The sequence below is a fragment of the Pteropus medius genome, unplaced genomic scaffold, assembly GCF_902729225.1.
Source record: "Pteropus medius unplaced genomic scaffold, Ma_sr-lr_union100, whole genome shotgun sequence".
NCBI classification, from domain to species: Eukaryota; Metazoa; Chordata; class Mammalia; order Chiroptera; family Pteropodidae; genus Pteropus; species Pteropus medius.
This window is the reverse complement of record NW_024342471.1, coordinates 19500587-19527791: the sequence shown is the minus strand read 5'-3', so window position 1 is coordinate 19527791 and position 27205 is coordinate 19500587. Positions and strand designations below refer to the sequence as shown.

At 55.6% G+C, this 27205-nt stretch overlaps 1 protein-coding gene across 10 annotated transcripts in view; it reads left to right on the top strand.

Annotated features, from left to right (window-relative positions):
* The window catches only part of RIPOR3 (RIPOR family member 3), a 62187-nt gene that overhangs the window by 23207 nt on the left and 11775 nt on the right, over positions 1-27205 (top strand). For 2 of the 10 annotated variants that reach the window (XM_039864591.1, XM_039864590.1), the window contains exons 1-13: positions 11973-12092; positions 12711-12831; positions 14251-14493; positions 19519-19665; positions 20815-20893; positions 23471-23494; positions 23873-23926; positions 24555-24704; positions 24886-24949; positions 25283-25326; positions 25480-25605; positions 25688-25833; positions 26494-26623. In XM_039864591.1, coding sequence (XP_039720525.1) covers positions 12788-12831; positions 14251-14493; positions 19519-19665; positions 20815-20893; positions 23471-23494; positions 23873-23926; positions 24555-24704; positions 24886-24949; positions 25283-25326; positions 25480-25605; positions 25688-25833; positions 26494-26623 — 1251 coding nt within the window. In that variant the 5' untranslated portion in view covers positions 11973-12092; positions 12711-12787. Of the gene's footprint in view, positions 1-8844; positions 8870-11972; positions 12093-12710; positions 12832-14250; positions 14494-15856; positions 16275-16307; positions 17714-19518; positions 19666-20814; positions 20894-23470; positions 23557-23872; positions 23927-24554; positions 24705-24885; positions 24950-25282; positions 25327-25479; positions 25606-25687; positions 25834-26493; positions 26624-27205 lie in introns of those variants that run through there. The other 8 variants (XM_039864594.1, XM_039864592.1, XM_039864596.1 and 5 more) reach the window with 8 other exon arrangements.

Sequence of the window (27205 nt, the reverse complement as noted above, 5' to 3'; positions counted from 1 at the left end):
TATACTACGTGGCCTTTTATGTTTGGCTTCTTCCACTCAGCTTAGTGTTGGCAAGTGCATCCATGTTGTCCCATATGTCAGTACTTGACTCCTTTACACGGTTGGTTGAGTAACATCCCACCGTACACCACATTTTGTTCATCTAGCCATCAGCTGATAGCATTGGGGTAGTTTTTACTTCTTGTTATTATGAATCGCGCCGCCAAGAACCTCTGCGTACAGGGTTTCCTGGACGCGTGTTCATTTCTCTTTGGGTGCTTACCCATCTGAGGCACGGCCAACCCGCTTTCCCCCGCATTTCACGTTTCCCCCGGCAGTGTCCGAGGCTTCCAATTTCTCCCTGTCTTCACAGGGACAATGCCTTTACCCCAGGTTCGAGACAGAGGCTTGGCAGCAGAATCCTTAAAAAAAAAACAATTTCTCCTCAGAAAAGTTGGTGCGGAGGGGTCCCAGGGAAGGAACTACACCTGGGCCTGTGGCAGACTTCGCGGGGGGCGGGGTACCTCAGGGCGCTGGGGCCTCACCTTTGCCCACTGAGACCATTATGCATATGCCACCTATGTTCCTCAGGGTTGGAGCTTAGTTTTTAGGGTCCTAAAAACTTAGTTTTTAGGGTCCTTAGTTTTTAGGTGGCCTGTAACTCCCAGGACACTGGGTCAGGGCTCGGCCCCGTGTCCTTGGTGTGTGGGGCAGGGCTCCGAAGACCACAGGTTCACCGTTGTCAGTTGTCAGCTGATTCTCAGCATTAACATGCATGCTGTTCATGTTTCTGGAGCATTCACTGCGTGCCCTTACGCTACACCCTGCTCAATGCTTTACTCGCATTTAATTTCCGTCCCCATTTTACGGGTGAGGAAATTGAGGTCCTGGGAGGCAAAGGAGGTACAGCTAAAATCGCATGGCCAGTGAGCCTGGTCTCTGACCACCAAGCTACACTAGGCGGGGGTCTCGTCAGAGCCTTCCACGTGAAGGCTTCCTTTACAGAGTGGGTATCAGCTTTTTATTGTCTTGTAAGGAATTACCACAAACCTGGCAGTCCCCATTTATGAGCTTCCAGGTCTGCAGGGCTTAGGTCTGCCACACAGTGTGTCTGGGATCTCTGCTCAGCGGGTCACGAGGCTGAAATTCGAGATATTGGTCAGGCTGAGTTCTTGTTTGCAGAGTCCAGGACAAATCCACTTGTAAGAGCATCCTCGTTAGCGTCATGCAGTAAGTGGCTCTATGACTAAGGTCCCGCTTCCTTACCAGCTGTCAGCCAGGGACACTTACAGCTCCTAGAGGCCTCCAGTATCCCTTACCACGTGGCCTTCCAATCTTTAAAGCCAGAAATAAAAAATCTCCCTCGCATGAATCTCTCTTGTGCTTTAAAACTCTTTTGCCTGGACGAGCATGATCAGAGGAGTCACATTTCATTATATTCCACCCACACTTAAACGGGAGAGGATTATTCAAGGTCAAAGGTCGCTGGGGTCATCTTAATATTCTGCCTGCTGTTCTCATAATTGTGATGATGATGATGGCTATAGTAATGCTGGTATCGCCTTTCATCTGCTTAGAGCCCGTGGTTTTCAGGCTGATTTTATATCTGTAATCCCAACAGCAATGCTGTGAGGTGTGTGTTTTATCCCCATTTTACCCATGACGGTGAGGCAAACGCCTAGCTAGCCAGCTGGGGCCGAAGCCCAGGTTTTCGGATGGCCAGCCCGCAGCACCCCTGCCTCCCGTTAGAACCCTCAGACCTCACTACAGTCCTCTGAAGAGGTGAAGCTTTTGTTTCTAGCCAGCCGGGCCCTCAGGGAATGTTTCCCTATAAACTCACCACACTGGGTCATCAGAACACTAGAGTCCACAAGAGTTGCCACGGGGCTGGGTGAACCTCACCTCATTACCCTCATTAAGCAGGAAAACCAATAAGGCCTGAGGGGTACCTATCAAATTAGCATGTGTGCAGGAAGGGCCGGCTGGGTGGTGGCCCAGACCCCAGCAGGGGAGGGGTCTGGCTGAGGCTGTGATACGCCGCCGGCCCAAAGCAAGGGGCCATGCTCTCCAGGGCGCAGTGTGCCAGGTAGCAGTCCCCCTGTCCTGTGTCTGTCTCCACGTGCCAGGCATTCTACTCGGGACTTGACCTGGATGCCCAAGTGGCAGCCCCTGAGTGAACAGATCTTTTGAACTTCTCGTGGGGTACCCCTCCCTTTAATATTTAAACCAGGCTGAGGATCCTCCGCAGGACCCTGCTCTCCCCACCATCTCCCGAGGGGCTTAACATTTCTTCTAGGCGCCTTTGGCCGATAGGTTAATTTTTTAAGTTCTCCGTTCTTCTCCTAAAATTACTGTCTTTCCCCCTTTTATCACATGCTGGACACCGCTCAGCTCTTTCATTCTTCTGGAAGTATTGCTGACACAAGGCTGCTTGGAGAGTGGACTTTAGAGATAATTGTTGTGAGCTGGTGTCAAAGAATCTGGCTCATTTAAGCCGAGGGGGTCTCCTGGAAGGCCACTGGGTTTGCGGGGCGGGGTGGGGTGGGGGGAGTGAGGGGCTTACTGAATGGATCCAGAGAATCAGGCCTGGACATGGGCCTGATTCAAGGGCTCGGGAACCCCAGATAGGCTCACAGCAGACATTCATTCTAGCTGGGGTCCCGCCGTGGCCAGGATGAACGAAATCCAGCGTATTCTCTCTCCCGCCCATCTCCAGTTTCCTTTTCTAAGGAGGCTGCCTCATCTTAGCCTGGCAGGGGTCGTGTGCTTCTCCTTGGTGAGGAGACCGTGGGGCCTGGATCAGTCCCATCAGAGTGACAGCGGTGGGCAAGAACGAAACTAGCCAAAGGAAAACGGGGTGTCATCAAGAAGAAAGTCCACAGAATCTGGGGTAATAGGGACCTAGGGGGAGCACACTTGGAAGTGAATTCTAGAATTCCCACCCTAAAATTTCATCGCCGGAGACCGTCCTGCGTTGCCCCTCCCCCTCCCCTCAAGCCATCCTCTTTTCCGGCTGTCAATCAACATGCACGTTTCTGTGTTTTCTTATTCGCAACTGTCTAGCCTCTCCTATTCTACCCGCCAACGCTTGGGGCCCACTTTGGCACATCTAAAACCTCATTAAACTGCTGGGCTAAATGAGGTGTCATCCACCTGTTGTTGACGGAATCGTGCCCCCGCTAACATATGTTGAAGTCCCGCCCCCTGGTACCTGTGAATGTGACTGTATTTGGAAATACAGGGTCTTTGCGGGTATGCTCAAGTTAACATGAGGTCACTAGGGTGGGCCTTAATCCAGTACGACTGGCGTCCTTGTAACAAGAGGGAAATGCCTTTGGAGACAGAGACACACAGGGAGAACGCTGGGTAACGGCAGAGGCAGAGGTTGGAGCGATGCAGCTACAAGCCAGGGAAGCCCAAGGATTAATGGCCACCACCAGGAGCTGGAAGAGGCAAGGAAGGGCTCTTTCCTTGAGCCTTTAAAGGGACCGTGGCCTTCCAGCCAGCAGAACTGTGAAGACCATGCGTTTCTGTTGTTTTAAGCCATCTGGTGCCTGGTCTTTGTTACAGCAGCCACAGAAAATGAATACACTACCTCCTGTCTCTAACCTTAGCAGAGCAGAGCAGTGGGAAAAGCTATAAATCATCATCTGGTTTTTCCTTTTGAGGAGGAGAAAAACGCACGTCCTCGCAACTATAAAGTGAGGTAACGTTAAGGTAATTTCAATGGCTTCCATTTTATAAATAAGGAAACTGAGGCTCAGAGCATAAGTGACTTGTCCAAATCCCATGGTTAGAAAGAGGGAAAGGCTGGACTTGAACTTGGGTTTTTTGACTCTAAGATGTCTACTCATCGTGTTCTGTGGATGTATATCTCACCGGTTATTACAGAGTCCCCAAATCCTAGTCCCTAGATGCCACTTTTCTTTATTACATGAGCTCCGAACTTAGCATAGTCTTTGTCCTTGAGAGAACTACCTGTTCCGGCCACATGTTCTGTAATATGATCCTCTGTAAAGCAAGCTCTCTTTCATTACAAAAATTTCATTGCAAAATTGGAGTCTTTCGCTACAAAACTGGCCATTTCATTACAAAACTGGAGATGCATCTCCCAACAGACCCGAGTAAGAATGTTTGGCAAAGAAGGAATTAATTGATAAACAGCTTGTAGGACACAAACTCCAGGGGAGGCCTGGGATATTTTGCAACACTTTTGGAAACTCCAGGATGACAATTCCAGCACAAGCTGTTTACTTCAGGCTAAGCCACCTACATATCCTGCACGCTTGGGAATCCAGCGGCCGTGCTCTGAATGGCAAGCTCCCAGCCCCTCTCTCTCATATTTGTGTGGGCACTTGGCTGTGGCTGTTAGAGCAGGGCTGCAATACCGGGGGAGACCAGTAGGGGTCTTCTTCCAACAGGAAATGGATTTGAAGCTGAAGATTCAGGAAATTCGGGGTTTAGGATTCCAGAAAGTAAGTCTGTTCTTTGGGGAGAAAAATCTATTTTCCTTACCATATGGGTTAACCATCTGGCAAAAAGAGGTGTGAAAAAAAAAATCTGACTTCCTGCCGCCCTGCCCCAGGGAGGGGCTTGAGCTGGAGCCTGGGACAGTCTCTCTCCACCAGGCACGCAGAGGAGAAGGAAATTGCGCATCGCACTGTCGAAAGGAAAACCAGAACAGTGGGCTGGCCCGATTCGTCTCCTGTAAATTGTTTACCTCAGCACGGCCAGATGGCCCATCACTCGTTGAACCCTTGACCACTTCCCGCGATGCTAATAGCCTCTCTATTAGCAAACGGCCCCCGCCAGACCACGCAGCACTGTCTTTGCAGGAGTCGGGGGGCCTGCTGTCAGGGGGGCCTTGGCATTCCAGAAGGGTGACTCAGTGAGGCGCTGGGTCTAGGTTAGGCAACCAGCTGGGGGTGCGGTTTGGATCTGGAGGGACTGCGAATGCCCATTGGGCTCCCTCGGCCTGGCCCTGGCCCCCCTCCCGCCTCCGAGCTCCTCCAGTGTGGTCCCTGCTCAGCCCACCCCTCACTTCTCACCCCGCAAGTGCTTAAAATGTGTCTGAATGCCAATGTCTCCCTCCCGCCCCTGCCTCTACCTGGCTGTGTGTGTGTGGAAAAACCACTTCCCCTCTCTGAGCCGCAGTGCTTTAGCTATAGAAGGGGTGGGTGACGGGGTGGGGTGCTGACATCTCTTTCTGTCACGGGTGGGGTGACAGTGGGTGGAAATAGGATGATAAACCCCCATCCGCTCCCTACCCCACACCTGCCTGTGCTGTGACAAGCCCTGGCTGCGATTAATTTTTGAGGAGTGGGAAGCGGGCATGACAGGGTGCCCTTGCCTTCCTGGCGAGTGAGTAGGGAGTTCTTGGCCGTCCCTGTCTGGGTTCCACCCTCAGGCACCCGTGAATGTGGCCCCTCTGGAGGCGGCATCTCCTTCAGGGTCTCATGGGTGTGGTACGGGGCTGAGACATTAATTCTAAGACTGTGCAGAAGCCCCCAGACTGGGATGGGGTGTAAGAAAGCTGATGGGCATTTTTAAAAGCTCACACTCTGTTTTCTGGTGGTGGTAGAGGGTGAGGTGGAGGCAGGGAGACCAGCGAAGACCCAAGAGGTGTGTGTGGGGGCGGGGGGTTGGCCCTGGGGGAGGAGGTGGTGAGGAGGGGTCAGGTTCAGGGTGTTTCTGAGAAGCAGACCAGACAGTGAAATCTCCTGGAGTCCTATGGAGGAGAAGGATACCCTTGAGGACTGTACAGCCTGGCCATAAGGCAAAATTCTCACCCAGGGCACTAGGCTTCAGAAACCTCATCTTAAGGGTGCAGAGAGCAGGCTCCGACTCTGAGACACAAAGGGAAAATGCTGACAGACCTGGGCACATAAGAACTGGAAGCTTCCGTCACACACACACATACACGACGCCCATTAAGAACCAGTTAAAAAAACTTTAAAGAAAATAAATAAAATAGAATAAAAAAATAACCAATTAAAAGGTGAGTGAGGAGCTGGGAGGAAACCAAGAAAGGATTGCCATCCAGGACTTACAGACGGCCCCATGAAATCGGTAAGAAAAATCTAGATGATCGAACAAAGGATATGAATTGGTAAATTCCCAAAGAGATGCTAAAAGAGATGAACAGGTGAAGCTCATTAAGAACCAGGGCAATGCAAGTGAAAAAAATGAGGCCCACCCCCCAATTAGGTAGTGGCCAGAATGAAGTGGGGAGGTGGGCCAGGAGGGTGGACGGATGTGAGAGCCTAAACAGGACCCCGTACTGGAGTGGGGGCTCTCCTTAGGCCACTAGGCTGGAGGTGGGGGGTCATGGATGTGGTTCCTGTCTAAGAGCCCCCCACCCATTTTACAGACCTGGCAGCTGGGCTGCAGGCGTGCAGTTGAGAGTTCGCAGTTGAGAGTTCGGGCGGAAGGCCGGGCTTCCTGGGCTTGGATTCCTCAGGGCCTCGACCGGACAAGGGGGAACCTTGGTGAGGGTCAAATGAGCCAACTCAGGTCAAGTGCAAGGTCTGTCCTGACTCTCTCTGCAGCCGGGTCTCTGCTAGGCCAGGTGGCATTGGGAATAGGGACGTGGGAGATGAAAGGAGATAAGTGGGGAGAAGGAAAGGCACAAAGGCCAGCGTAACCTGCATGCTGAGACTTGGATGGGGAGGGAGCTGGGTCGGCCCCGTGGGCCGGAGGGAAGGACTGGTCTGGAGGCAGACAGACTGGAGGGCGGGCTCGTGGAGGGCCGAGGGTGGGGCCTGCCATGACCTTCACTGAGGTGGGCACTGAGCACCGTGGGCCCTCACGGCTGCAATTCCTTCATGAACGACATTAGTGTATATTACGACTGAATTGGTATAAAGATGGTTATATTTTATAATAAGGTGATGCCATTATTACATAAATAATAATATATCCAGTATTGTACAAAATATTCTCTTTGACCTAAAAGTTTTGTTTTTGTTTTTTTTTTGTCTCCTGACTTTAAAAGTAATCCAGACATTTCCATGCACACTCTGCACAGGGTGACAGGTGGGTCCCGGGGAAGGAACTTGACGGGCTTCGATTCCAGGGACAGCAGTAGGGGGTGGCATTCCTGCTCGGTCCCCACCTCCACGATCTGCCACCTGCTCTGTTTTCCCCATACTGTTCCCCGGCACCCGCACACGCCCCCACCCCCATGGCAGCCCAGGAGGCTCCTTCCCCAAAGAGTAGCTGTCTTTGGGGTGACCCTGGGCCAAGCCAGTGATGGGATGTGGCAGTGGTGGTCACTGCAGTGACGAGGCCCTTTAAGTTAAAACACCCTCTGGGTAGATCACAGACGCTCACGAATCATCTCTACCTTGTAAACCCCAGGGGAGTTAGCTGGCAGTGTTGACAATATTTACAAACCTTAAAAAAAAATTTTTTTTTTTGGAAGAGGTAAGTTTCTCCTCTGACCGAGGTCCATCATGAAAATGAAGTTCCTTAGATTGGAGGACACAGAGTCGGCTTCACAGCTTATACTGTGCAACTCAGGGCAGCTGAACCAAGCTCTCTGTTCTCCTCAAATTAACGTATTTTGCCTGTTACGAGGGAATGCACGTCCATGGTGGGACACTGAGGAGGTGTTAAAACCGAGACCGTGCTGGATATAGTTTACGTTGTCCCCTCTTTTAACTCGGCATCTTATTCTGAGCATTTCCTCATGTCATTGCCCCTCACAGCGATCTTGGCAAGGGCCGCTCAGATGTCCCCCGTGTGGCTGAGCCGTGGGTTACCTACGCTTTCCGTCACACTCGGCCATTTGTGGCTGCACCCAGGGTTCTCATCTCTGAGGCCATGGCGCTGGCCTACCTGCGCACACATGCGGTCACTCGTGTGCCGGGTCACTCCTCTCAGGCCTGCCCTAGGCAGGAAGGTCACCGGGGCTGCGGACTGTGGCCTCCACCTGGTACGGACCGTCTGCTTCCCAGAGCAGCCTCCTCGGGACACTCAGGCCTCTTATGTCTAAGCTCACACCCCTCATCCTGGGCTATTTTGCCATTTCCTTTCATGCTAAACCAAAGGGGCTATTTTGGAAAGTCCTGTAAGCAAACTAAGCCCCGGCTGGCACTCGAGCGGATATGGAAGAGCCCTAAGTGAGGGGCTCGGCATAAAAGCTGCCCAGCCCAGGGCGCCCAGTCGTTAAATTTAGAAGCCTCACCTCCAAATGAGGGAAATTGCAGGTTCCCTCTAGAGGGCGGGTGGCTTTGGCCAGCAGTGAGCAGGACAGATTTAGTGGACTGGGCTCCGACTCCCTCCAGCCACACCTTGGGAGAAGAGGCCTAGGACAGTCCCCAGTGTCTGGGGAGCAGCTGGCTGTGTGAGAAGCCCCTTCACTTGGCCTGTCCTCCCTACACCCACCAGCTGCATCCAAGTGGCATTGTCAGCAAGTGCTGTCTAGGTTGCCAGGCCAGAGAGAGGCAGCGAGGGACACACTAGAAGAGGCAGTCTGCTCTGCCACTGAAGGTTTGGGACCTGCATGGCTTTTGTGCCTCTCTTCTCTCCTATGGGCCTGTCTTTCATGTCCTGCAGAGGGCCAGCTGCCCAGGGCTTCCCTGAGCCGCAGAGTGTCCCCCCGCCATAGGGACTTCCCAAACCTGCCCACAATCCAGCAGCTAAAGGGTTAATGCCAGCCACGGCAGAGGAAGGGGGGCCTTCGGGAGGAATGAGGTCTCCCAGTGGTCAGTGCCCCTGGCGTGTCAATGATTAAACAGGAATATCGCCCTTGATCAAAGGTGACCAGCCTTCATCAGGGCTGGTCAGGAGCTGTCTGCTGAGGACACCTGAGATTCTGGGGGTCTCAGCCAAGCCTTCTCATCTCCAGCCCCCCCAGCTGGGTGAGATTGCAGCAGAACTGACTCAGGTCCAAAGGGGCCCACGGGGACCTGGGTTCTCCCACCCCTGAAACCTGCAAGACACGAGGTTGATTTTTCCTGGCCACCACCCAGTGCTAGTTTCTAGCTTGGCAAGTTCCTTCATGAACTTGCCTCCTTCTGGGCCCCCCTTGCTCCTCCTCAGCCTGGGTCTGGCTCATGGGGAAGGGGATTGCATGCCTCTGTACGGCCCCTGAGAAGCCAGTGCAGCCTAGCATGAAGCCACCAAGCTGTGGAGTCCATCGTGCCCAGGTTCAAATGCCGGCTTTGGCGTTTCCTGCCTGTGTGATCTTGGATGAGTCATTTCTCTTCTCTGAGCCTCTGTTTCTTTATCCGCAAAATGGGGATAATAATATTACTTGGGGAGAATTAAATGAGATTTGAAGGCCTTGGAACAGCAGGCAGAGTGCTGGCTACCCAGGGCCACCCATCGATAGCTGCTGCTTTTGTAAATCATGTTTTATTAGAACATAGCCATGCTCATCATTTACACATCGTTTGTGGCTGCTTTTGCTCTAAAACGGTAGAGTAGTCATTGTGACAAAGACTGTGTGGCCTGAAAAGCCAAAAATATTTACTATCTGGATCTTCGTGGAAAACGTTTGTCCAGCCGTTGGAGTCCAGCACGTAGTGGAAAATCCTTATCCTTCTTCCATGGCCTGAACTTGGGGCTGCACAGCTAGGTGAAGTGCGGGAAGCAGCCTCAGCCTTTCAGTCATTGTTCTCTGGTTCCATAAAATTGTGTCTTGAGTCTGCCCCTGGCCCCCCCAGTGCTGGTGCCAGAGCCTGGGTCTCAAACACTGACCTTGGGGATCTCCCTCCCAGCTTCCTCCTCACTGCCTAGCTTGGCTAAGGGACGTCAAGCAGTTGGAGAAGGTTCCTAGTTGTCACCAGAGCAGGTGCTTGAGAGTTGGGGGGCCGGGGCGTGGGGTGCTGATAAATGTTTAACAACCAGCATGGAAAAAAGGCCCTAATTCGTAGTACTTGCCGATTTCCACAGTGTAAATATTCCTGCCGTGGCTGTTTTCAAGCTACCAACTTCCTGAAAGTTTAACAGTGGGCTCTGGTGAGCGGGTCCCAGCTGCCGCGGCACAGCTCAGAGGGCTGTGGAGCCCCTCCCCGCTGGGCTGGGCAGAGGGACGCCTGACCGCGTACAGTGAGAGCTGCTGTTTGAGTGGCAATGCCACTTCCCAGCTGGGGTCCTCGGGCTGGGCTTATCATCCTCCCGAGCCTCAGTTTCCTCATCTGTTAAATTAGCTTAGCAATAGCTCTTAGGCCTAAGGGGGTTGTGTGGCTTTTAACAAGATAATTTCCATAAGGCATTTAGCTGGGGCTGGCTTAATAACAAGCACACAATAAATGATGCCTCCGTTAGCAGAGGACCTCGACCTCCCCATCTGTACTCAGTGCTGTCATTTGTGGATTTATAGCAGGTGACTAGGGCTTGACGTATAGTGGGTGCTCAGCAAATGCTCACCAGCTTCCCCCGTCAGGGCTAGAAGTCACCTCCATGGCCGGGGTCTTGGTCAGAACAATGGCACAGAGAGAGCCAGCTCTTTCCGAGGGTCTTTTGCATTGCGGGCTCTCAGCGCACTGTCTCCTCGGTCCTTTTCTGAATTTCCATTATACAGATGTGACCACCGAGGCCCAGAGCCCGTAAGTAGCACAGCTACAGCCAAGATTTGAGCCCAGGTCTGGCTTTTTTGTTCCAGTGTTCCCCCATGTACGGCAAACATGGGGTGCAGGGCGAGGAATGACTAGGAGGAGGAGAAGGTTTGTGGGGGCTGCACAGGGGGTTTCTGAGGGTGGGCTCTAGAGCCCATGGTAGGGGCTGGCTATAAACAAAATGCGAGACTGGACACTGGACAGATGTGGCTTCAAAGAGACTGTCATTCCAGGCAGAGGCCCCCATGTGAGCAAAGATGTGGAGACTGGACCCGGCTGGAGGAGGAGGGGACTTTGGAACGCGAGGAGGGGGTGGGGGCCCTCGCCAGGCCGGACTGTGAGGGAGTTGGTGGTGTGGCGCTTTTATACGGGTTCGGCCTGGGCAATGAAAGTCCCTGGAATCGTTGGCCTGACCCCAGCCTGGCCGAGGAATAGATAGGAAACTGTAGCAGCAGAGATTCAGGTTAGATATGAAGGAGAATTTTCCGATTGTCCACGCTAGAGGACGCGGGTGACAGTCCCAAGGGATGTGGTGGCACTAGAAAAAAGAGAAGACCGCCAGGGCTCATGGCGGCCTGGGTCAGAGTTGGGGTAACGGGTCGGGAGGCTTCTGGAAGCCTTCGATGCCAGCAGCCTCTAGCCTCGTGTGAACTGGGCTTTGTCACCTCCCCTGCTCAAAACTCTTCCATGTCTCCCTGGTATCCTTGCCCAGCTGCAAGGCCAAAGTCCTCACTGGGGCTGCCAAGGCCCCCCAGTGACCTGCTGGCCTCTATACCCTCACCTGGAGCCATACTCCAGCCCCCTGAACGTCTGTCCGCGTCTGGATTGCGCCCCGTCCTCTGCACCTCCAGGCTGTTACCGTGCCGATCTCTCTGTCTCTCCCCTGCCCTCCCCTCTCTCCTCCTCAGCCTTTCCTTCTGGGCTCTTGAGCTGGGCCGGGGACCCCCTGGGCTCCTCATCTCTTCACCGTAGACTCCCAACTATTACTGGCCGGCAGCTCTTTGGCCTCCTTGCTGGACTGCGAGCCCTGAGGGCAAGGACTCTGCCCCTCTTGCTCAGTGTGTGTCTCCAGCGCAGTGTCCGGCCTGCAGAAGGGGCTCCGTGGGGGTCTGTGCGGGGCGGGGGGTGGGGTTACAGGCAGAGAGGAGAGTGAGGGGCCTGAGAAGCGCTGGTCTCCGGAGAAGCTGTCTGCCCCCTGCACGAGCACGCAGCCTTGCTCAGATTAAGAACCCCAGCCCAGAGCACAGAGACCTGGGTTTGGATCTCGCTCCTGCCACTCCCCTCAGGCAGGTTCCCTAGTGTCACCGAGCCTCGGTTTTCTGCTCTGTGAGCTGGGGACAGTACCGGCCACCCCCTCTCCGGGGCTGTCGTAAGACCCCGGAGCCCGCGGTTGACACTCACAAGGCTGACTCTCCTGTCCTCTCTGTAGGTGACAGCCATGTCGGTGAGGGTGCGGTTCCTGTCCTCTGGGGACGCAGGGGCCGTGGGTGTCATGGGCCGGAGCGCCTCCTTCGCGGGCTTCAGCAGCGCGCAGAGCCGCAGGATCGCGTAAGTGCTGCCCGTGCCGTGGGTGTGGGGCTCCTTGCAGGGCTGAGAGGGGACAGGAGGGACGTCCTCCTCCCACTGCCCGTGAGCCTGAGGCATGTGCTCATGCCAGGCCTGCGGCCCAGGACAGTGTGTGTGTGCGTGTGTGCGTGTGCGTGTGTGTGTGTGACTCTTGGTGTCGGGAGAAACCTGTCAGGCCCACTTGGCAGAGCAGAAAACCTGCTCAGAGAGGTGGAGCTGCTCACCCAAGGTCACACAGCAAGACTGCTTCAGGGTTGGAACTCAGGCTCCTGGGGCCGGGGTAGCATGGAATGTTCTTCCTGTTTGATAGAATGGGAAATGGGGCCAGCTTTCCTGGCTCTGTGTCCTGGGGCAAGTGACTGCCTCTCTGAGTCTTGGTTTCATTATCTGTGAAATGGAGTTCATGATTGTCCCTCCCTCACCGGGCTGTCATAAGGCACAATGAGGTGACACATGGCAAGCAGCTGGCACACGCTGGCGCACAGTAGGTGCTTGTGGGATGTTTTGAAGGAGGAGGAGCAGCCTCTGCAGAGATGGGCCTGGAGTCGGTGCTGACCCTCTGGATGTGAGTTCATGGACACTGCCACGTGTCTCCTCCAGCCTCAGGCAGTCCCCAGGAGGAAGGGGGCCGCAGCTCGGTCAGCCCAGGCCTGCCTGGCTCCCGACCCCAGAGCTCCATGTCCGGCACCGTGCAAGTCCCTAGGGAGCCGCCTGCCAGCTGGTGGGCCTGAGGGTGGGGCGACCCCTCAGGCACCCTGAGGGGCCCAGGCAGCTGCCTGTTGGAGCAGATGTGGTGGACAGGCAGGACCCTCGGCCAGAGCAGGTGCAGAACCTGGTCAGTAAGTCAGTCAACAGCCAAGTCTCATCATGGTGCTCCCTCCAACTCAGAATGCAACCCAGTCCACTCATTTACCAGCCCGCGGCCCGGCCTGGCCGACCTCGTTTTAACCCTGAGCTTTGGCCACATCGACCTCTCCCTGCCCAGGACCTTTGCCCAGGCCGCGTGCTCCAGCCGGGACCCCGTCCCTCTCCTCCTCACCTGGACAGTTTCTACTGAATCTTCTTCGGGCCATGGCTTCAATGCCCTGTCCTGGTGGGACCCCTGAGCCCCAGAACAGGCCCTCCCATAGCTCTTTCTCTCGGGTTCACCGGCTGCACTTTAGACCCCATGATGCCCGGCCCGGCGGTCAGGTTCAACTCACTCTTCTTGTCCCCTGCTGCCCAGGTCGAGGTGTGCCAGGGAGGAGTGGCATCCCAGGGCCGAATCCTAGAGTGTCCCGGCTGGAAGCACCTTGGGAATTCCTAACTCATTCTACATGTCTGAGGCACCTACTCTGGCCAGCCCTGGCCCCAAGCTCTGGAGAGAGACTCAGGCCCCACCCTCCTGCCAGGGCACCGAACCAGCCAAGCATCACCAAGAGGGACTGAGCTGGTGGCACGTGCTGTGGAGGAATTCCAGCAGGGGGTGTGGGAGGGCGGCGGGGGTCTCGGAGGAGTCCCTCGACAAGGCAGGGGGACATTTAGGAGAAGGTCGAAGAGAAGAGAAAGAGCCAGTCACATGCAGAGGGGGTGGGGGTGGGGAAGCCTGTCAGGTGGAGGGGATAGCGAGTGCAAAGGTCCTGAGGTGGAAATGAGCGTCGAGGGACGACAGAAAACGGGCATGTGGGACAGTGGTGGGCGAGGGAGGCGGACCCTGCAGGGCCTCGTGGGCCACTGTGAGGAAGGTACACAGTAGGCGCTTCGTAAGTGCTGCCGAGAGCAGCTAAAGGGAAACTGGCCAGGAAAAGATGCTCTTCCTCCACTGAGCCATTTCCGATCTGCCTCTTCCTGGGCGTCGCCCCGGTCCCCCACCCCATGGGGTCTGTAATCAGGGCTGCTATGGACAGCTGTGCAAGTCGCCTGGCCACAGGGGACAGACATCCAGCCCGTGCGACCCTCCCAAGCTGTGTGCCTGGCACAGAGCTGGTCCACCCAAAGGGCAACTTTCTTTAATCACACAGAGGCACTGTGGAGACTTTGTCCCTGGGGACTGGCAGCCGGGAGGGGCCTGCAGACTGGCACGGGGCCCCTCAAGTAGCTTTAACGCTCTGCTGGTGCCATCTAGATACGTTTTGAACAAAGAGCCCTGCGTTTTCTTTAGCGCTGGGCCTCACGAATTCCGTAGCCTGCAGCTTTCCTGTCAGGGGCCTCCAGAATTCCTGAATCCGAGGAAATGGCCCCTCAGGACGCAGTTAGGAGCTTTGCCCCGAGCGTGCCCCGAGGTGGGCCCCCAGCCTCTTGCTGCCCACCCGCCTCCTGGATTCCGGGGGTCAGCACTGTGGACAGGAAGAGAACAGAGGGGATCTGACCTTGTGACACTAAGGTTCATCAGTCAGCAGCACAGGTAAGAGGCAGGTCCTGCAAAGGCCATATCCTAGCTTGAGAAAGAGGACCCTTGTGGCTGTGACTACCCTGGACCCTTCCCGGGGCTCCTCCTCCTGGGGGTCCCTCTTAGGGAGTTCTAGAGGGTGCCTGGCCTGGGCAGGTTCGGCAGTCCCTGAGTGGTCACCATCTGGCCTTAACCTCTGCAGTCCCCTCTCCATGGGCAAGGAAGAAGCTGCCCACAATGACAAGGAGGAAGCATGTCTATTTTTAACTTCCTGTCTCTGTCCACCTCCCAAGGGTCTAGACAGCCTGGATTGAGTTTCAGGCCTCACCTTCTGGCCTTATTTCCTAGGTAATCCAAGCAGGCTGAAACACAGCCGCATTGCCAAGGCCCTCAGTGTGGGTCAGATGGAGACAGGAGAGCAGGTCCACTTAGATGGGGTGGGTAGATGCCCTCTTTGTCCCTCACCCTCACCCCTGCTCTGGGACCTTGAAACCTTTTAGATCCTGACAGGGCTTTTTAGTCCATAATCAAAGAATTTATTTGGGGAAGTAATCTGGCAAGGGAATTTTATACTACGGTGTGAATGGTTGCTATAATAAAGCCATATGTAATAAGGTGGGGCGACGAAGAAAAGACCAGGCTCTGACATGTCCCATTCTGCCTTGATTGATAGGCATGGCTACTCTAAACCCCTTCCTGTCACTCCTCAGCCAGGTCACCTCTCCCCCAGGCTGTCAGGCAGGTACCCTCCTGAGCCTAGAGCCACTGTGACATCCTCACCACCTTGAGAACTTCTCTGTTGGGACAGCTGGGAAGTGGAGGTGGAAAAATGCAACAGCAGCCTTTGATTTTCAAGGAGTGAAGCCTGGAGAGAGAGGACACAGCAGAGGCGCTCACGCTGCCTTATGTGTGTGGACGCACGGACTCCGGGACCTCAGGGACATGTAGGGAGAAACGGGCTGGTCCACGTGGAGCCCCCAGAGCAGAGTTTGTCCTCTGCAAGGGCTGTGTGCACGTTTGTCATCATCCCAGCCCCCCTAGTGCCACCAGACACAGGAGAGGAGTTTAGCTTACACCCTTGTCACATTGAGTTCTCACCTGAAACATCTCTAGTCGGTCCTATAATTGCCCCATGCTCATCTCCAGCCCCACCTGGAGGCGGGGGAAGAGGCAGGTGCGGACTCGAGCCTGGCCGGCCTCCAGAGCCTGCACGTGCCGCAGCCATGCACCAGAGCCTCCGACAAGGCATTTCCGCACGACACCGGGCAGGGCCGCCCTGTGGCCTCACATGCAGGCCAGGCCCAGTGGGCTGCACGTGCCCATCCGGTGGAATCTTGCCTGGCGAGCCAGGGGCCGTTGAATATTTACTGAGTCTGCCCCAGAGGTCACTCCCTGCCCTGGCAGTTGTGACACCGGGCCAGACATGCAGCCTGATTTCGCCACCTGCAGCTGGCACACGTATCACCTTTCCCGGCGGGACCGGCCCTCAGAGTGGCCGCCACACCTGCCCTGATGAAGCTCAGACAAGAGCACTGGGCTCAGAGCTCCCCTGGAAGCCGCAGCGGCAGGGGCGAGGAGGTTTCCAGGTAGACGGGAAAGGGACCTGGCTGAGGGCGCACACCTGCCGGGACGCCGAGCCCCCGCGAGCTGGCAGGTGAGCGTGGCTCCCGCCTCGGAGCTGCCTGCCCACCCCACCTGCCTGCCTGCCCGTCTGCCGCAGACCCTAGCTTGTCCAAAACCTGCCTCTTTCTCGAGCCTGCCAAGATGGCCACCTTGTGGAGGGTCTGCTCCAAGAGGTGGGTGATGTGGCCTCGGGGAGGGGAAGGGAGTGGGAGCACAGCTCCGTCCTGGCCTTTGGAAAGTGTCACTTGTCATATAATATGTAAATGACAGCAACAGCGGGTCCAAGGATGAGCACTTATGATGTACCAGGCCTGGTGCCCAGTGTTCTGCTGGTACCTTTACTCAAACATCACATGACTGGGGGAGCGTTCCCTGTGCACCCCACTTTAATTCATGATCTTGCCTTTATTTTTTTCCTCAGCACTAGGCATTGATGTATGATTTTTTTAAAGTTCTTACTTAACGTTGACCCTTATACAGCGCTTACCGGTGGCTGGACACTGCTCAAAGCCCTTTACATGAACTCATGTCACTCAGGGCAATCCTTTCTCTGGCTCCCATTTTACAGATGAGAACATTGAGGCACAGAGAGGTTCAATAACTTACCCAAGGCCACACAGCTTGTGAGTAAGGGAGCCGTATAGAGACTCTGACGTCTGGCTCCGGAGCCTGTGTTTGTTACCTTTTCCCACGATCTCCCCCAGCTGGTACGACAGCTCACTGAGGCAGGGCTTCTGTCTGTTTTGGTCATAGTTCTAGCCCCAGCCCCTAGAATCTGGTGCACAGTAGGTACTCAGTAAATATTTGTCAAATGAGTGATACCTTTCATGACAACTCTGTGGGGCAGGACTCTTATTATCTCCCTTTCACAGATGAAGAAACTGAGGCTTCAGTAGGAAAAGTGCCTACGACCTCTAGGGCTGGGATTTGACCAGGGTGGCTGACCTGGAGCTTGTGTCGAGGCCCCTGAGGGTCCAGGGTGGTGTTCCAGAGCCTTCCTTGCTGCAGTGTCTTCTGGGACCAGTTCTCAGCGTGCCTGGGCAGGGCCTGGGGTCTGTATTTCTTGGTTTGCAATGTGACCATGTAGGGTGATGGGGAACCATGAGTCTTGGGGCTTGGTCCTCATCAGCAGGGGTGGCTAGGACGGCTGCTCTCTGTTGAGTCAAGAGCAGGTGTCTGCATCTGCACATGGAATGTGCAGCATCTGGCTGGACTGGAAATACAGCTTGGCGGCTTGCTAGGCCTCTGGGGGACCAGGGCAATGTGGTGGCCCAGTGACCCTGGCGAAGGATCTGGAGCTGTGTCCCGCTTGCCCCCTGCCTGGCTCTCCAGACCACAGTCCACCCCCTCCCTGTGGACTGTGAGCCCTCGAGGGTGGGACCCTGGCCCCTCGGCGTTTATCACAGCGCCTGACCCAGGAAAGCCCTGCTCTGAGTGTTCGAATGAATGAATGAATCCTATGCCCATGATTTTGGACCTAAAAAGTATAGCAGACTATGAAGAGCTCCCAGGGAGATGTGGAGCTGGGCACCTAGCAATAGGACTTCTCCTGAGTGATGACTCCCATGCCCCGGACCAGGAGCATTGCCAGTACTTGGCAACACATTAAAATGCAAGTCCTCAGGCCCTGCCCCAGACTCTTAAATTTGAAACTCCAGTGGGGTGGAGGTGGGGGCCAGCCATCTGGGTCTAAGTCCTCCAGGTGATTCTGAGGGCCTTGAGAACACTGCGCCTCACCCCCCGCTGCGTGGCAAAGACTCGAGCCTGAGGATCTGCATACATCTGGGTTCGGTCCCACTTCTGTCACCTACATGATCTGGGGCAAGTCACTTATCTGAGACTCAGTTTCCCTCCCTTGCGATGGGGTTAAAATTAATACCTGCCTCCTAGGCAGTTGTGAAAGTCGATATTTGTAGAGGTGAAGCTGCTTTGACAAAGAAATCTCCCCAAATACTGGGACTTCAGTAAGATCGGTTGGTCCTCCCTATCACGTAACAGTGTTGAGCCAACAGATGGCCTGCTCCACGGCTGTTCTGTCTTCCCTGTGGCTCAGCCGTCCCCATGGGGGCCCTAGAGTACCTGGTTGAAGCCGACCCCTCGGAGTACCTGAGGAAGATGAGGAAGGAGGGGGAGAAGGCGGAGAGGAAGGCTAGCCGCTCCTCTTTAAGAAATCGACCCAGGAGTTAGTTTTAAGTGTCGTTTCTGCCCTCGTTCTGCGTGATGAGGCCTCATCTGGTGTAGGGGCATCCAGGAAACAGTGTCTTTAGAGGGATAAGATGGACTTAAACATACCTGGCAGCAGCATCAGCCAACTCTGGTCTCGAGCTTAGTGGACAAAGCACAGGATCATAAGATGCTAGAAGAGGCTCAGATGCCAATGAAAGCAGTTCTGTGCCTTAATGAGGCCACCCTGACCACTACGATCAATCCTGAAATGCCTGCATATCTGTAAAGGGCTGAGAGACACAGCTGTCACTGCTGGGGTATCTGGTCCGCGCTCCCAACTCCAACTAGGCATCAGCAAAAAAGAGAACCAACTAGCTCATGTATCTGAAAGTCCATGGACAGGGCTAGCTTCAGGCATAGCTGGATCCAGGAACACATTGCCTTATGCATGTGCTCTGCCTCCATCCGCTTCTCTCTGTGCTGGCTCCATCCTCCCTACGTGGTGGCAACAGAGGAGGCTGGAAGTTCCAGGTGTGTTTTCCCCTAGATTAGCATGCTGTCAAGGATCCTTCTTACTCCTGTGAATTTAGAACTAAACTCCTGAGTTACTGGCCAGACTTGGTTCCCATGCCTCTCCCTGGGCCACGGGATTGGAATATGTTGACCAACCCAGAGCCGGGACATGGGTTGGCCTCAAAATGCCCATGTACGTGTGTGCATTCCATGTGTATGCATGTGTTTATGTATATTGATTCATCAGGCCACCTCCTTCCAAACCATATATATAAAAACCAGGGCTGGGGAGGTTCTGCAGAGCAAAACTGAGCTATTAGCAGAGGGAGGTGGATGAATGCTGGGCAGGCAAAGCCAACACGTGCCCATCCCATAGGTACACCACAGAACTATGATTTGGCCTCCCACATTGCTTTGCCTGCACAGGCAAAGCAGGCTGAACAAAAAGTATTGGTCTTTGGGCTGCTCGATTATATTTCTCACTGTAAGTTAATTTCTCATATCAGGTTATTAGTAGTAGTAGTAGTATTCTTTGAATGCTCAAATCCCAGCCCTTGCTTTGCAGAGAAGAAAACTGAGGCCCAGAGAATCTTGGCGACTTTCTTGAGACCACACAGCTTGGTAGTGATCGGGTGGGACTCAGCCAGGTCCCCTGACTGCCTGTCTGCCCCTGAGAAGGGTTTTGTCAGACCCATACCCTAACCTTCCGCCGCTCCCCCACCCCATCCCTTCTCACAGAAAATCCATCCAAAGGAACTCGGTGAGGTCTCGAATGCCTGCAAAATCCTCCAAGATGTATGGCACGCTGCGGAAGGGGCCTGTCTGCCCAGACCCGAAGACGCAGCAAGTGAAGAAGATCTTCGAAGCACTGAAGAGAGGCCTCCAGTAAGGATGGGCTGTTTGCGGCCTTTACAAAGTATAGTCTTTGGTCTGGTTGGGTCTCGTCTGTACGAGGCCACAGAGGGAGCTCCTGCTTACTCACTTGTGGGAAGCAACTTGTCCAGGATCCCATCGCCAGAAGGCAGAGGGTGGGGAGCCTGGGCCAAAGCTGACCTGTCCTTCTGTCTGCTCTGGGCTCAGGTAAATGCCACATCTCCCCACCCACTCCCCACCACCCAGGGGGCATCCTTTGCCCTCCTCCCATGATGCCCCTCGCGCTGGTGTAGAGTAGGAGCCGGGGGTGTGTGCCTGGAGTGGGGGGACCTGTCTCCAAGGTGCTCACCCCCCCAGGACAGCTTCTGGTGTTTCCCATAAGGACCGCATGTTTGAGACTCGTCTGAGGTCAAAAGCGTCCACTTCTTTCTGGGAGCACAGCCCCTGAGTGAGCAGTGCCTGGTAGTAGGTGGTATACATGCGCCCAGAGAGGGTGAGTCACCTTCCTGGGGTGACCCAGCAAATCGACGATGAAGCCCCACACAGGTCTCCAAGTCCAGATCTCAGGTTTACTGTCCAATCCAACATGAAATGTCCCCTCCTGGCCCATGGCTTTTTCTATGCTTTCCAGAATGGGTTTTCCAGGCTTTTCTCTGGTTCTTGGCTCCAGGCGTTCAGACAGCAGGACGGCCATCCTCATCCATAGGGGCGTGTGCTCTCGCTGACCTCCCCAGGGGCTGGGGTAATGATATTGGCCTCCGGAGGCCACTGCCTGGCTTCGGACCTGGATTCAGCCTCTTACCTGCTGAGTGCACTGGGTTACTTGCCTTCTTTTAGGGCCGGTTTGCCCATCTCTAAATGGGTTTAATAATAGTTTGTGGGGCTGATGGAGGAATTAACAGAGAGATTCCTCATTCTGCACAGCACTGAGCACATGGCCCACAGTGTGTGGGATCTGGAGGCTAAGCAGATAGACCAGGCTCCTGGGGGAGAATGGCTGTGCCCTCTGCCCTCTGCCCTCTGCCCTCTGAGCCTGCTGAGAACCACAGCTGCCCTCCCTGGGCAGCTCTGGCTGCCTGCACGCCGCAGCAGAGGCCACCAGCCTGTTCCTCTTCCTGTCCTTGCTCCTTTTCAAACCCCTTTTCCTCGTTCTCCTCACAGGGAGTCTCTGTGTGCCCAGCAGGCCGAGCTGGATTACCTGTCAGGGCGCCACAAGGATACCCACAGGAATTCCAGGCTGGTGAGACCCTTCCCTAGACTCCTCCCACCCAGGCAGCCTCGGCTGGGGTTCAAAGATGGACCCTTCCTCACCCCCGTGTCCGCCCCACGGGTGCAAATCTCAGCCTCGGAACTCAGAGGCCTAGGATACGGACTTGCTTCATTTGGGGATAAATTTAACCTCACGGGCTGTGGAAAGCCCCCCGCCCCACGATACAGAGTTCCCACGTCTGAGGGCTCACCTCCATTCTCTTCGGTTCTAGAAGGAACCGTGAGGCGGGGGGTGGAGGGGGTATGTAGAGGTACGTGTGTTATACGGCCCTGTTTTACAGACCTTGGCCGTCCTGGCGCCCTGTGGTCGGGTGGCTCATGTGATGGTCGGGCATCGAAGCCAGGTGTGTGGCCCAGGTGCGTGTCACCCGATGGTCCGCGGCATCTTGAGGGCAGTGTCTTGGAGGCTGCCCTGGGGCCTCCTGTCTATCCCAAGACTCATGTGCTCTGGGCTTTGCCACTCCCTTAGGAAAGCCAGATAGAGGGGGGAAAAAAAAAAGGCCCAAACCAAACCAAGACAGCAAACAAACAAAACACGCACATACATGAAAGCAAAGAAAATCAAACAAAACCGAAAAACCAAGACCAAAAACAAACAAAAAGTAGGCTACCCAGTTAAATTGGATTTTCAGGTCAACAACAATTTTTAATTTTTCAGTGTGAGAATGTCTCATGCAATCTTTGGAACAGACTTATACTAACAGAAATTATGTATCATTGGTCGGAAGCGTAACCGGGCATCCTGTATTCTCCGCTGGGCGCTGGGCGGGACCTCCTCCCCGAGGTGGGGAAGCCCCTCCTCCTGGTCTGGAGTCCCCAGGCTCTCTCCCCTCCCCCGCCCACCTACCTACCCTCCAGGGGATGAGAAACAAAGGACAGGAGGCCTTACTGTCTGTGGGCTCCTACCAGCCAGCTTGTTTCTAGCGACCCTCCTCCTACATGTAGAGAAAACAGGGAGGGGGAAGCGAATCTTTCTATCAAAACAGCAGCTGGCTACCTCTGTATCCTGGCCCCAGTGGAGAGGACCTGGGGTGGGGGATCTGCTGGGTGGGAGACGCAGGACCTCCAGCCTCACGCATGTGCCAGATGCTTTGGGGAGGGAAGGGCAGGCGGCTCAGGCAGGCCTTGCCCTTGGTGGGTGGGCGGGCCACGCAGACGGGAGGGAGACGGCATTGCCAAGAGCCCACCCCCAGTTCCCAGCCCTTCCCATCCTCCTCCCCGCCCCGTGTTCTCAGGTCTCCCCGGCTCTCTCCCTCTCTCTTTCCATTCTAGAAAGTCCTCTAAGGCAGACGAGTGTACAAAGGTCCATACGTTTCAGCTGCTCCTGTTTCGTACATGGGTCCACTGAGGCCAGGCCCAGGGCGGTGACTGCACTGGGGGCCACACAGCAGGATGGCCGATGTAGGGTCCTGCTTCCCTGATCACTGCTGGTTCTTGGTTTTCGAGAAGTCGCTGTGCGGTTACTTTTCTTTCCAAAGGCTTGGGAACTTTCCTAGTTCTTTATTTCTCACAGGGAGCTTTAATTTCGTAATCCCACACATAAAATTCCACATAAATGCATACATGGGAAAACAGAATTCTGGGGGTTTGATCCATCTTTCTTTTTTGCTTGACACCCCTTCCCTTGCCCCCACTCCCCACTCGCACCTTCTCTGTCCCACCCTGGTTAACCCTAAGGACAATCTAGCATTTATCTTTCCATGTTTTTCCCCCTGATCCCATAACTATGTAAACATACATACGAGTGCCTGTAGAAGGTTTTGGTCAACAGCTGTCTTAAAAACGAAGTCACATCTTGCTTTCTCTCCCTAGTGGATCTCCAATCCTGTGGAAATTTCTCCAGGCTCAGATGCGGTGATTCTAATCCATGTGGGCAAACCAAGGCCCCTTTTGGAAATACAGTTTATCCACACGCGGCCACACCCACCATTCTCATATTGTCTGTGGCCACTTTCCTGCCACCACGGCAGAAGCCATGTGGTCCGCAAAGCCTGAAATATTTACTGTCTGGACCTTGATACACAGACTTCCCTGCCCTGACAATAGATTACTTTCATCCTGGCCCCTGGCGTGGATGGACCGGGTCTGGATTTGCCATTTCTGGGGCCTGAACTCCTGGGTGTTGCTGGTTGCCTCTCCCCGCTCTCAGTCCTTCTGGTCATGGCCGAAGTCACTCCTTAAACAATCAAATCACAGCGTTCCCCATTTTGCTGAGTGCTTACCGTGTCCTTTACTCTTCATGGCAACTCTATGGGGTAGATGCTAAGGCTATCCCATTTTACAAGAGGGAATGGAGGCTCAGAGAGGTTGAGTGGCTTGCCTGGGACACATGGCTGGGAAACAGCCCAAACTAGAACTGCCTAGAACGGCCTCACTCAAAGTGCATGTGTATATCAGGTCTCCTCCTTGGCCGGGCCCGCAGGCCTCAGAGGTTGGGGTGGCTGCTGGCCTTTCGTCCTCTGAGCTCAGGTGCCCTAGGATGTAGGCTTATGTGTCTTGGAGGAGCATCCGGAGCCCTGACACCTCCCCCCACTTCCCTCCCCCACAGGCTTTCTATTACGACCTGGACAAGGTGAGTGAAACTTCCTCTGTCTGCAGGTGTTAAGAAAGTGGGCGGTGGCTGGGCCTGGCTGGGTGAGAATAACTTTTTTGCTCCTAGTGCACCCTCTGGCTGTCCTATAAAAGAAATACCTGGGTTCTCCCCCAAAACTGAGGCCTCTTTCCCTAAGGTGTGGCTGGAGGGAGTCGGAGCCCACTCCACTAAATCTGTCCTGCTCACTGCTGGCCAAAGCCACCCGCCCTCCAAAGGGAACCTGCAATTTCCCTCAAGGGTGGTGAGGGGCTGGCCTGGCTTTGAGCCTAGTTCCGTGTTAGGACCTTGAGGAGGGTGGCAGGAGCTGGAGGATGGCCTAGGTGACTTTTAAAGCATCTTCTGTTTTTCTGGGAGAAGCAAACGCGCTTTGTGGAAAGGCACATTCGGAAGATGGAATTTCACATCAGCAAGGTCAGCTTGGTTCCTGTGGTGTCTGGGGTGGGGGCGGGGTAGTGTCTTTCCTTGCTGGGCAGCTGCTGGATTAGCTGGAGCCAGGACACCTCCTCTGAGTAGGGGGAGGGTGTCTGGGTGCTGAGTGGCTGGAGGAAGTCAAGAAGGAGCAGGAACTGCAGGGGAGACTGGGCCCATGGGAAGCTTGAGAGCGACCACCCAGTTGTAGACATGGGAGAGTAGAGGCCCAGAGAGGGACAAGCATTGGCCCAAGGTTGCACAGCAAATCCTTTAGGCTTTGAAGTCTGCAAACTCTTACTCCCCCACAGTCCAGTGGGTGAGCAGGATAACACAAGCCCACCTCCCCTGCTCACAGCTGAAAACTCAGGCAGGGAGAGGGGATGTGATACATTTTCATTGTGCCCTGACCGGCTGCCAGCCGCTGCCAGGAGCTGGGGATACGGACGGAGTGGATGAGACACATGTAGTTCCTGCCCCCGTGTTCTGCGGGGACCGTCGAACCGCTGTCAGGGGCTGGGCTGGGGACGTGAGCTCAGGGGTGGCCTTTCCCAGAGGGTGAGCATGGCAGGCCGGTCTGGGGCCTTGTCCCTCAGCGTGGGCAACACCCACCTTCCTGTGTGCCCGGCAGGTGGACGAACTCTACGAGGGCTACTGCATCCAGTGCCGCCTGCGTGATGGTGCCTCCAACATGCAGCGGGCCTTCTCCAAGTGCCCACCCAGCCGCGCCTCCAGGGAGAGCCTGCAGGAGCTGGGCCGCAGCCTGCAGGAGTGCACTGAGGTGGGCCGGCTGTGGGGGCATGGGAGGGCAGCGGGGGCCCGGGCCCAGCTTTGGGGGGTTTCCCTGGACTCTGAGGAAGCACCTCTCTGTCCATGGGCCTCTCCCTGGTAGGGTCTGTGTGTGTCCCCTGTGGCCTAGCCTGGGGGGGCAGCGCTGAGCTGCCCTATGTGGGGTTTTGCAGGACATGTGGCTCATCGAGGGAGCCCTGGAGGTCCACCTGGGCGAGTTCCACGTCAGGATGAAAGGTAGCAGGGCTGAGAGTGGGTAGGCAGCAGCCCGTTTGGGTGGGGTGTCTGGCCTTCCTGGGGGCCCTAGGACTTCTGCTGGCGGGGGAGGTGTCAGAATCCAGGGATCCAGCCCTGGGTTTGCACTCGTGTGATATGTGACTTTGGGCAAGTCCTGCCCCCTCTCTGAGTTGGATGTGAAGGCCCAGGCCTGTCCACTGCCCGTCCTGACGGCTTGTCCCTCCCTGAGGCTGATCCCCACACCAGGGTGTGAGGTCTCCGGGTAAAGACTGCGGCCCATGGGGCGGGGAGGGGCAGAGGAGGGTGGAGAGAATTGCCTGTCTTGTGTTCCAGGCTTGGTGGGCTACGCACGCCTCTGCCCGGGAGACCAGTATGAGGTAGGTCCACTCTCCGCTGGCAGTTGTCAGGGCTCCCCGCCATGCCTCTGGGGGTCCAGGGTCCCAGCAACAGTGAGGGCCCTGGGGCAGGTGGCAAGGGCGGGTGCCCACTTGGGGCAGCTGAACCCACCCCTTCTTGGGCCTCACCCACAGGTGCTCATGCGCCTGGGCCGCCAGCGCTGGAAGCTGAAGGGCCGGATCGAGTCCGATGACAGCCAGACCTGGGACGAGGAGGAGAAGGCCTTCATCCCCACCCTGCACGAGAACTTCGAGATCAAAGTGGGTGGGGCGTAGGGGTGGGGCCAGGGCGCCCAGGTGTTCAGCTCAGACGCCACCTACAACTCCCCCCGTCCCCCGCCAGGTGACAGAGCTAAGAGGCCTGAGCTCGCTGGCCGTAGGCACAGTGACGTGTGACATCACCGACTTCTTCACGACGCGGCCGCATGTCATCGTGGTGGACATCACAGAGCTGGGCACCATCAAGCTGCAGCTGGAAGTGCTGTGGAAGTGAGTAGGGGCCAGCCTCCCTCCGGGCCCTGAGGCTCCTCCTCCCGGTAAGCTCCAAATTCCCATCTGGCGGGACTCCCTCCCCGAGAGCTGGAGGGGCCTCGCTGGCTCCCCCTCGTGGCCCGATCGTGCCCTAGCATCTACTTGTGGGCATTTCTGTTGCTTGTAGTGCCTGAGTCACAGGACCCCCGTGGTCCCGCTGGGCCTCAAGCCCCGCCTTTGTGCAAATGAGAGCGAGCAGGTTTCTGCAAAGCAGGGAGGGTTTACCCAGACCCACCTGCGCCAGGGGCTGGGTCGGCGAGGCCCAGAGTCCCCAGCCTTACCTGGGACTGGGACTGACAGAGAAGCCCTAGAGTGGCGCCCTTTACAGATGAGGAATCTGAGATGGGTGGTGACGATGCTTACCCAGGAAATGGCAGCACTGCGTGTCCACCGCTGGTCTGCTGAGCTTCTCAAAGGGCCCTCTAAAGGGGGGGTGTCGTTCACATCTGTGGCGACCAGTCGCTGCTTCTTGCCATCTGAAGACCCTCGGCGTGGTGGGCCTCAGAGAGACGTTTCCGAGAGGGTCGAGAATGTGGCCCTAAAGTCCCTGGGCTGCGCTCGAATGCCCTCCCGGGCACCGATGACAGAAACACCCTGGCCTTCTGTTCTCTTGTCCAGCCCGTTTGACACTGAGATCTTCCTGGTGTCACCCAGTCCCACGGTCAAGTTCTCTGTGGGCAGCAGGAAGGGCTCCTTGTACAACTGGACACCCCCGAGCACCCCCAGCTTCCGGGAGAGGTACTACCTGGTGAGTGGGCCAGGAACGCTGTGGTCATGCTGGGATGGTGGGCGCGGTGGGGAGTAGGCGCCAGCATGTGGGACTAGGCCGAGCAGCCTGGCACCTCCAGATGCAGCAAGCTTTGGGTTCAGCCTCCTTCGTTTTCGGTTATCCTGGGTGTTTTATCCTGGGTGCCAGACTCTCCATTCTGGAGGCCTCCATTCTGGTCAGTTCTCCTATATGCCTGGAATGGGGTCTTCTCGATGGTTCTATCACCCCAGCTGTGGCCTTGGCCTCCAACTTATTTGTTCTGAACTGTAATGATTCCAGGAGGTAATACCTTGAGATCGTGTGCAGTAAAACATCTTTCTTGTGACCTCCGGGGATCTGGGTCCCCTCCTTAGCGCCATCGTCAACTTGTCCATATCCCTCCAGAGATTCTCTATGTCACCTGGGAGCAAATGCATCTTCTGCTCCATCTTTTACCCCATAGCAGCCTTTTTAACCTAGTGATGCATTTGGAGACTGGAGGCGTGAGGGATAAATGAGGTAGGACTCGAAGGCCCTTAGAACAAGGAACGTAAATGCCAAATGCTTAATTCACCGACAAGC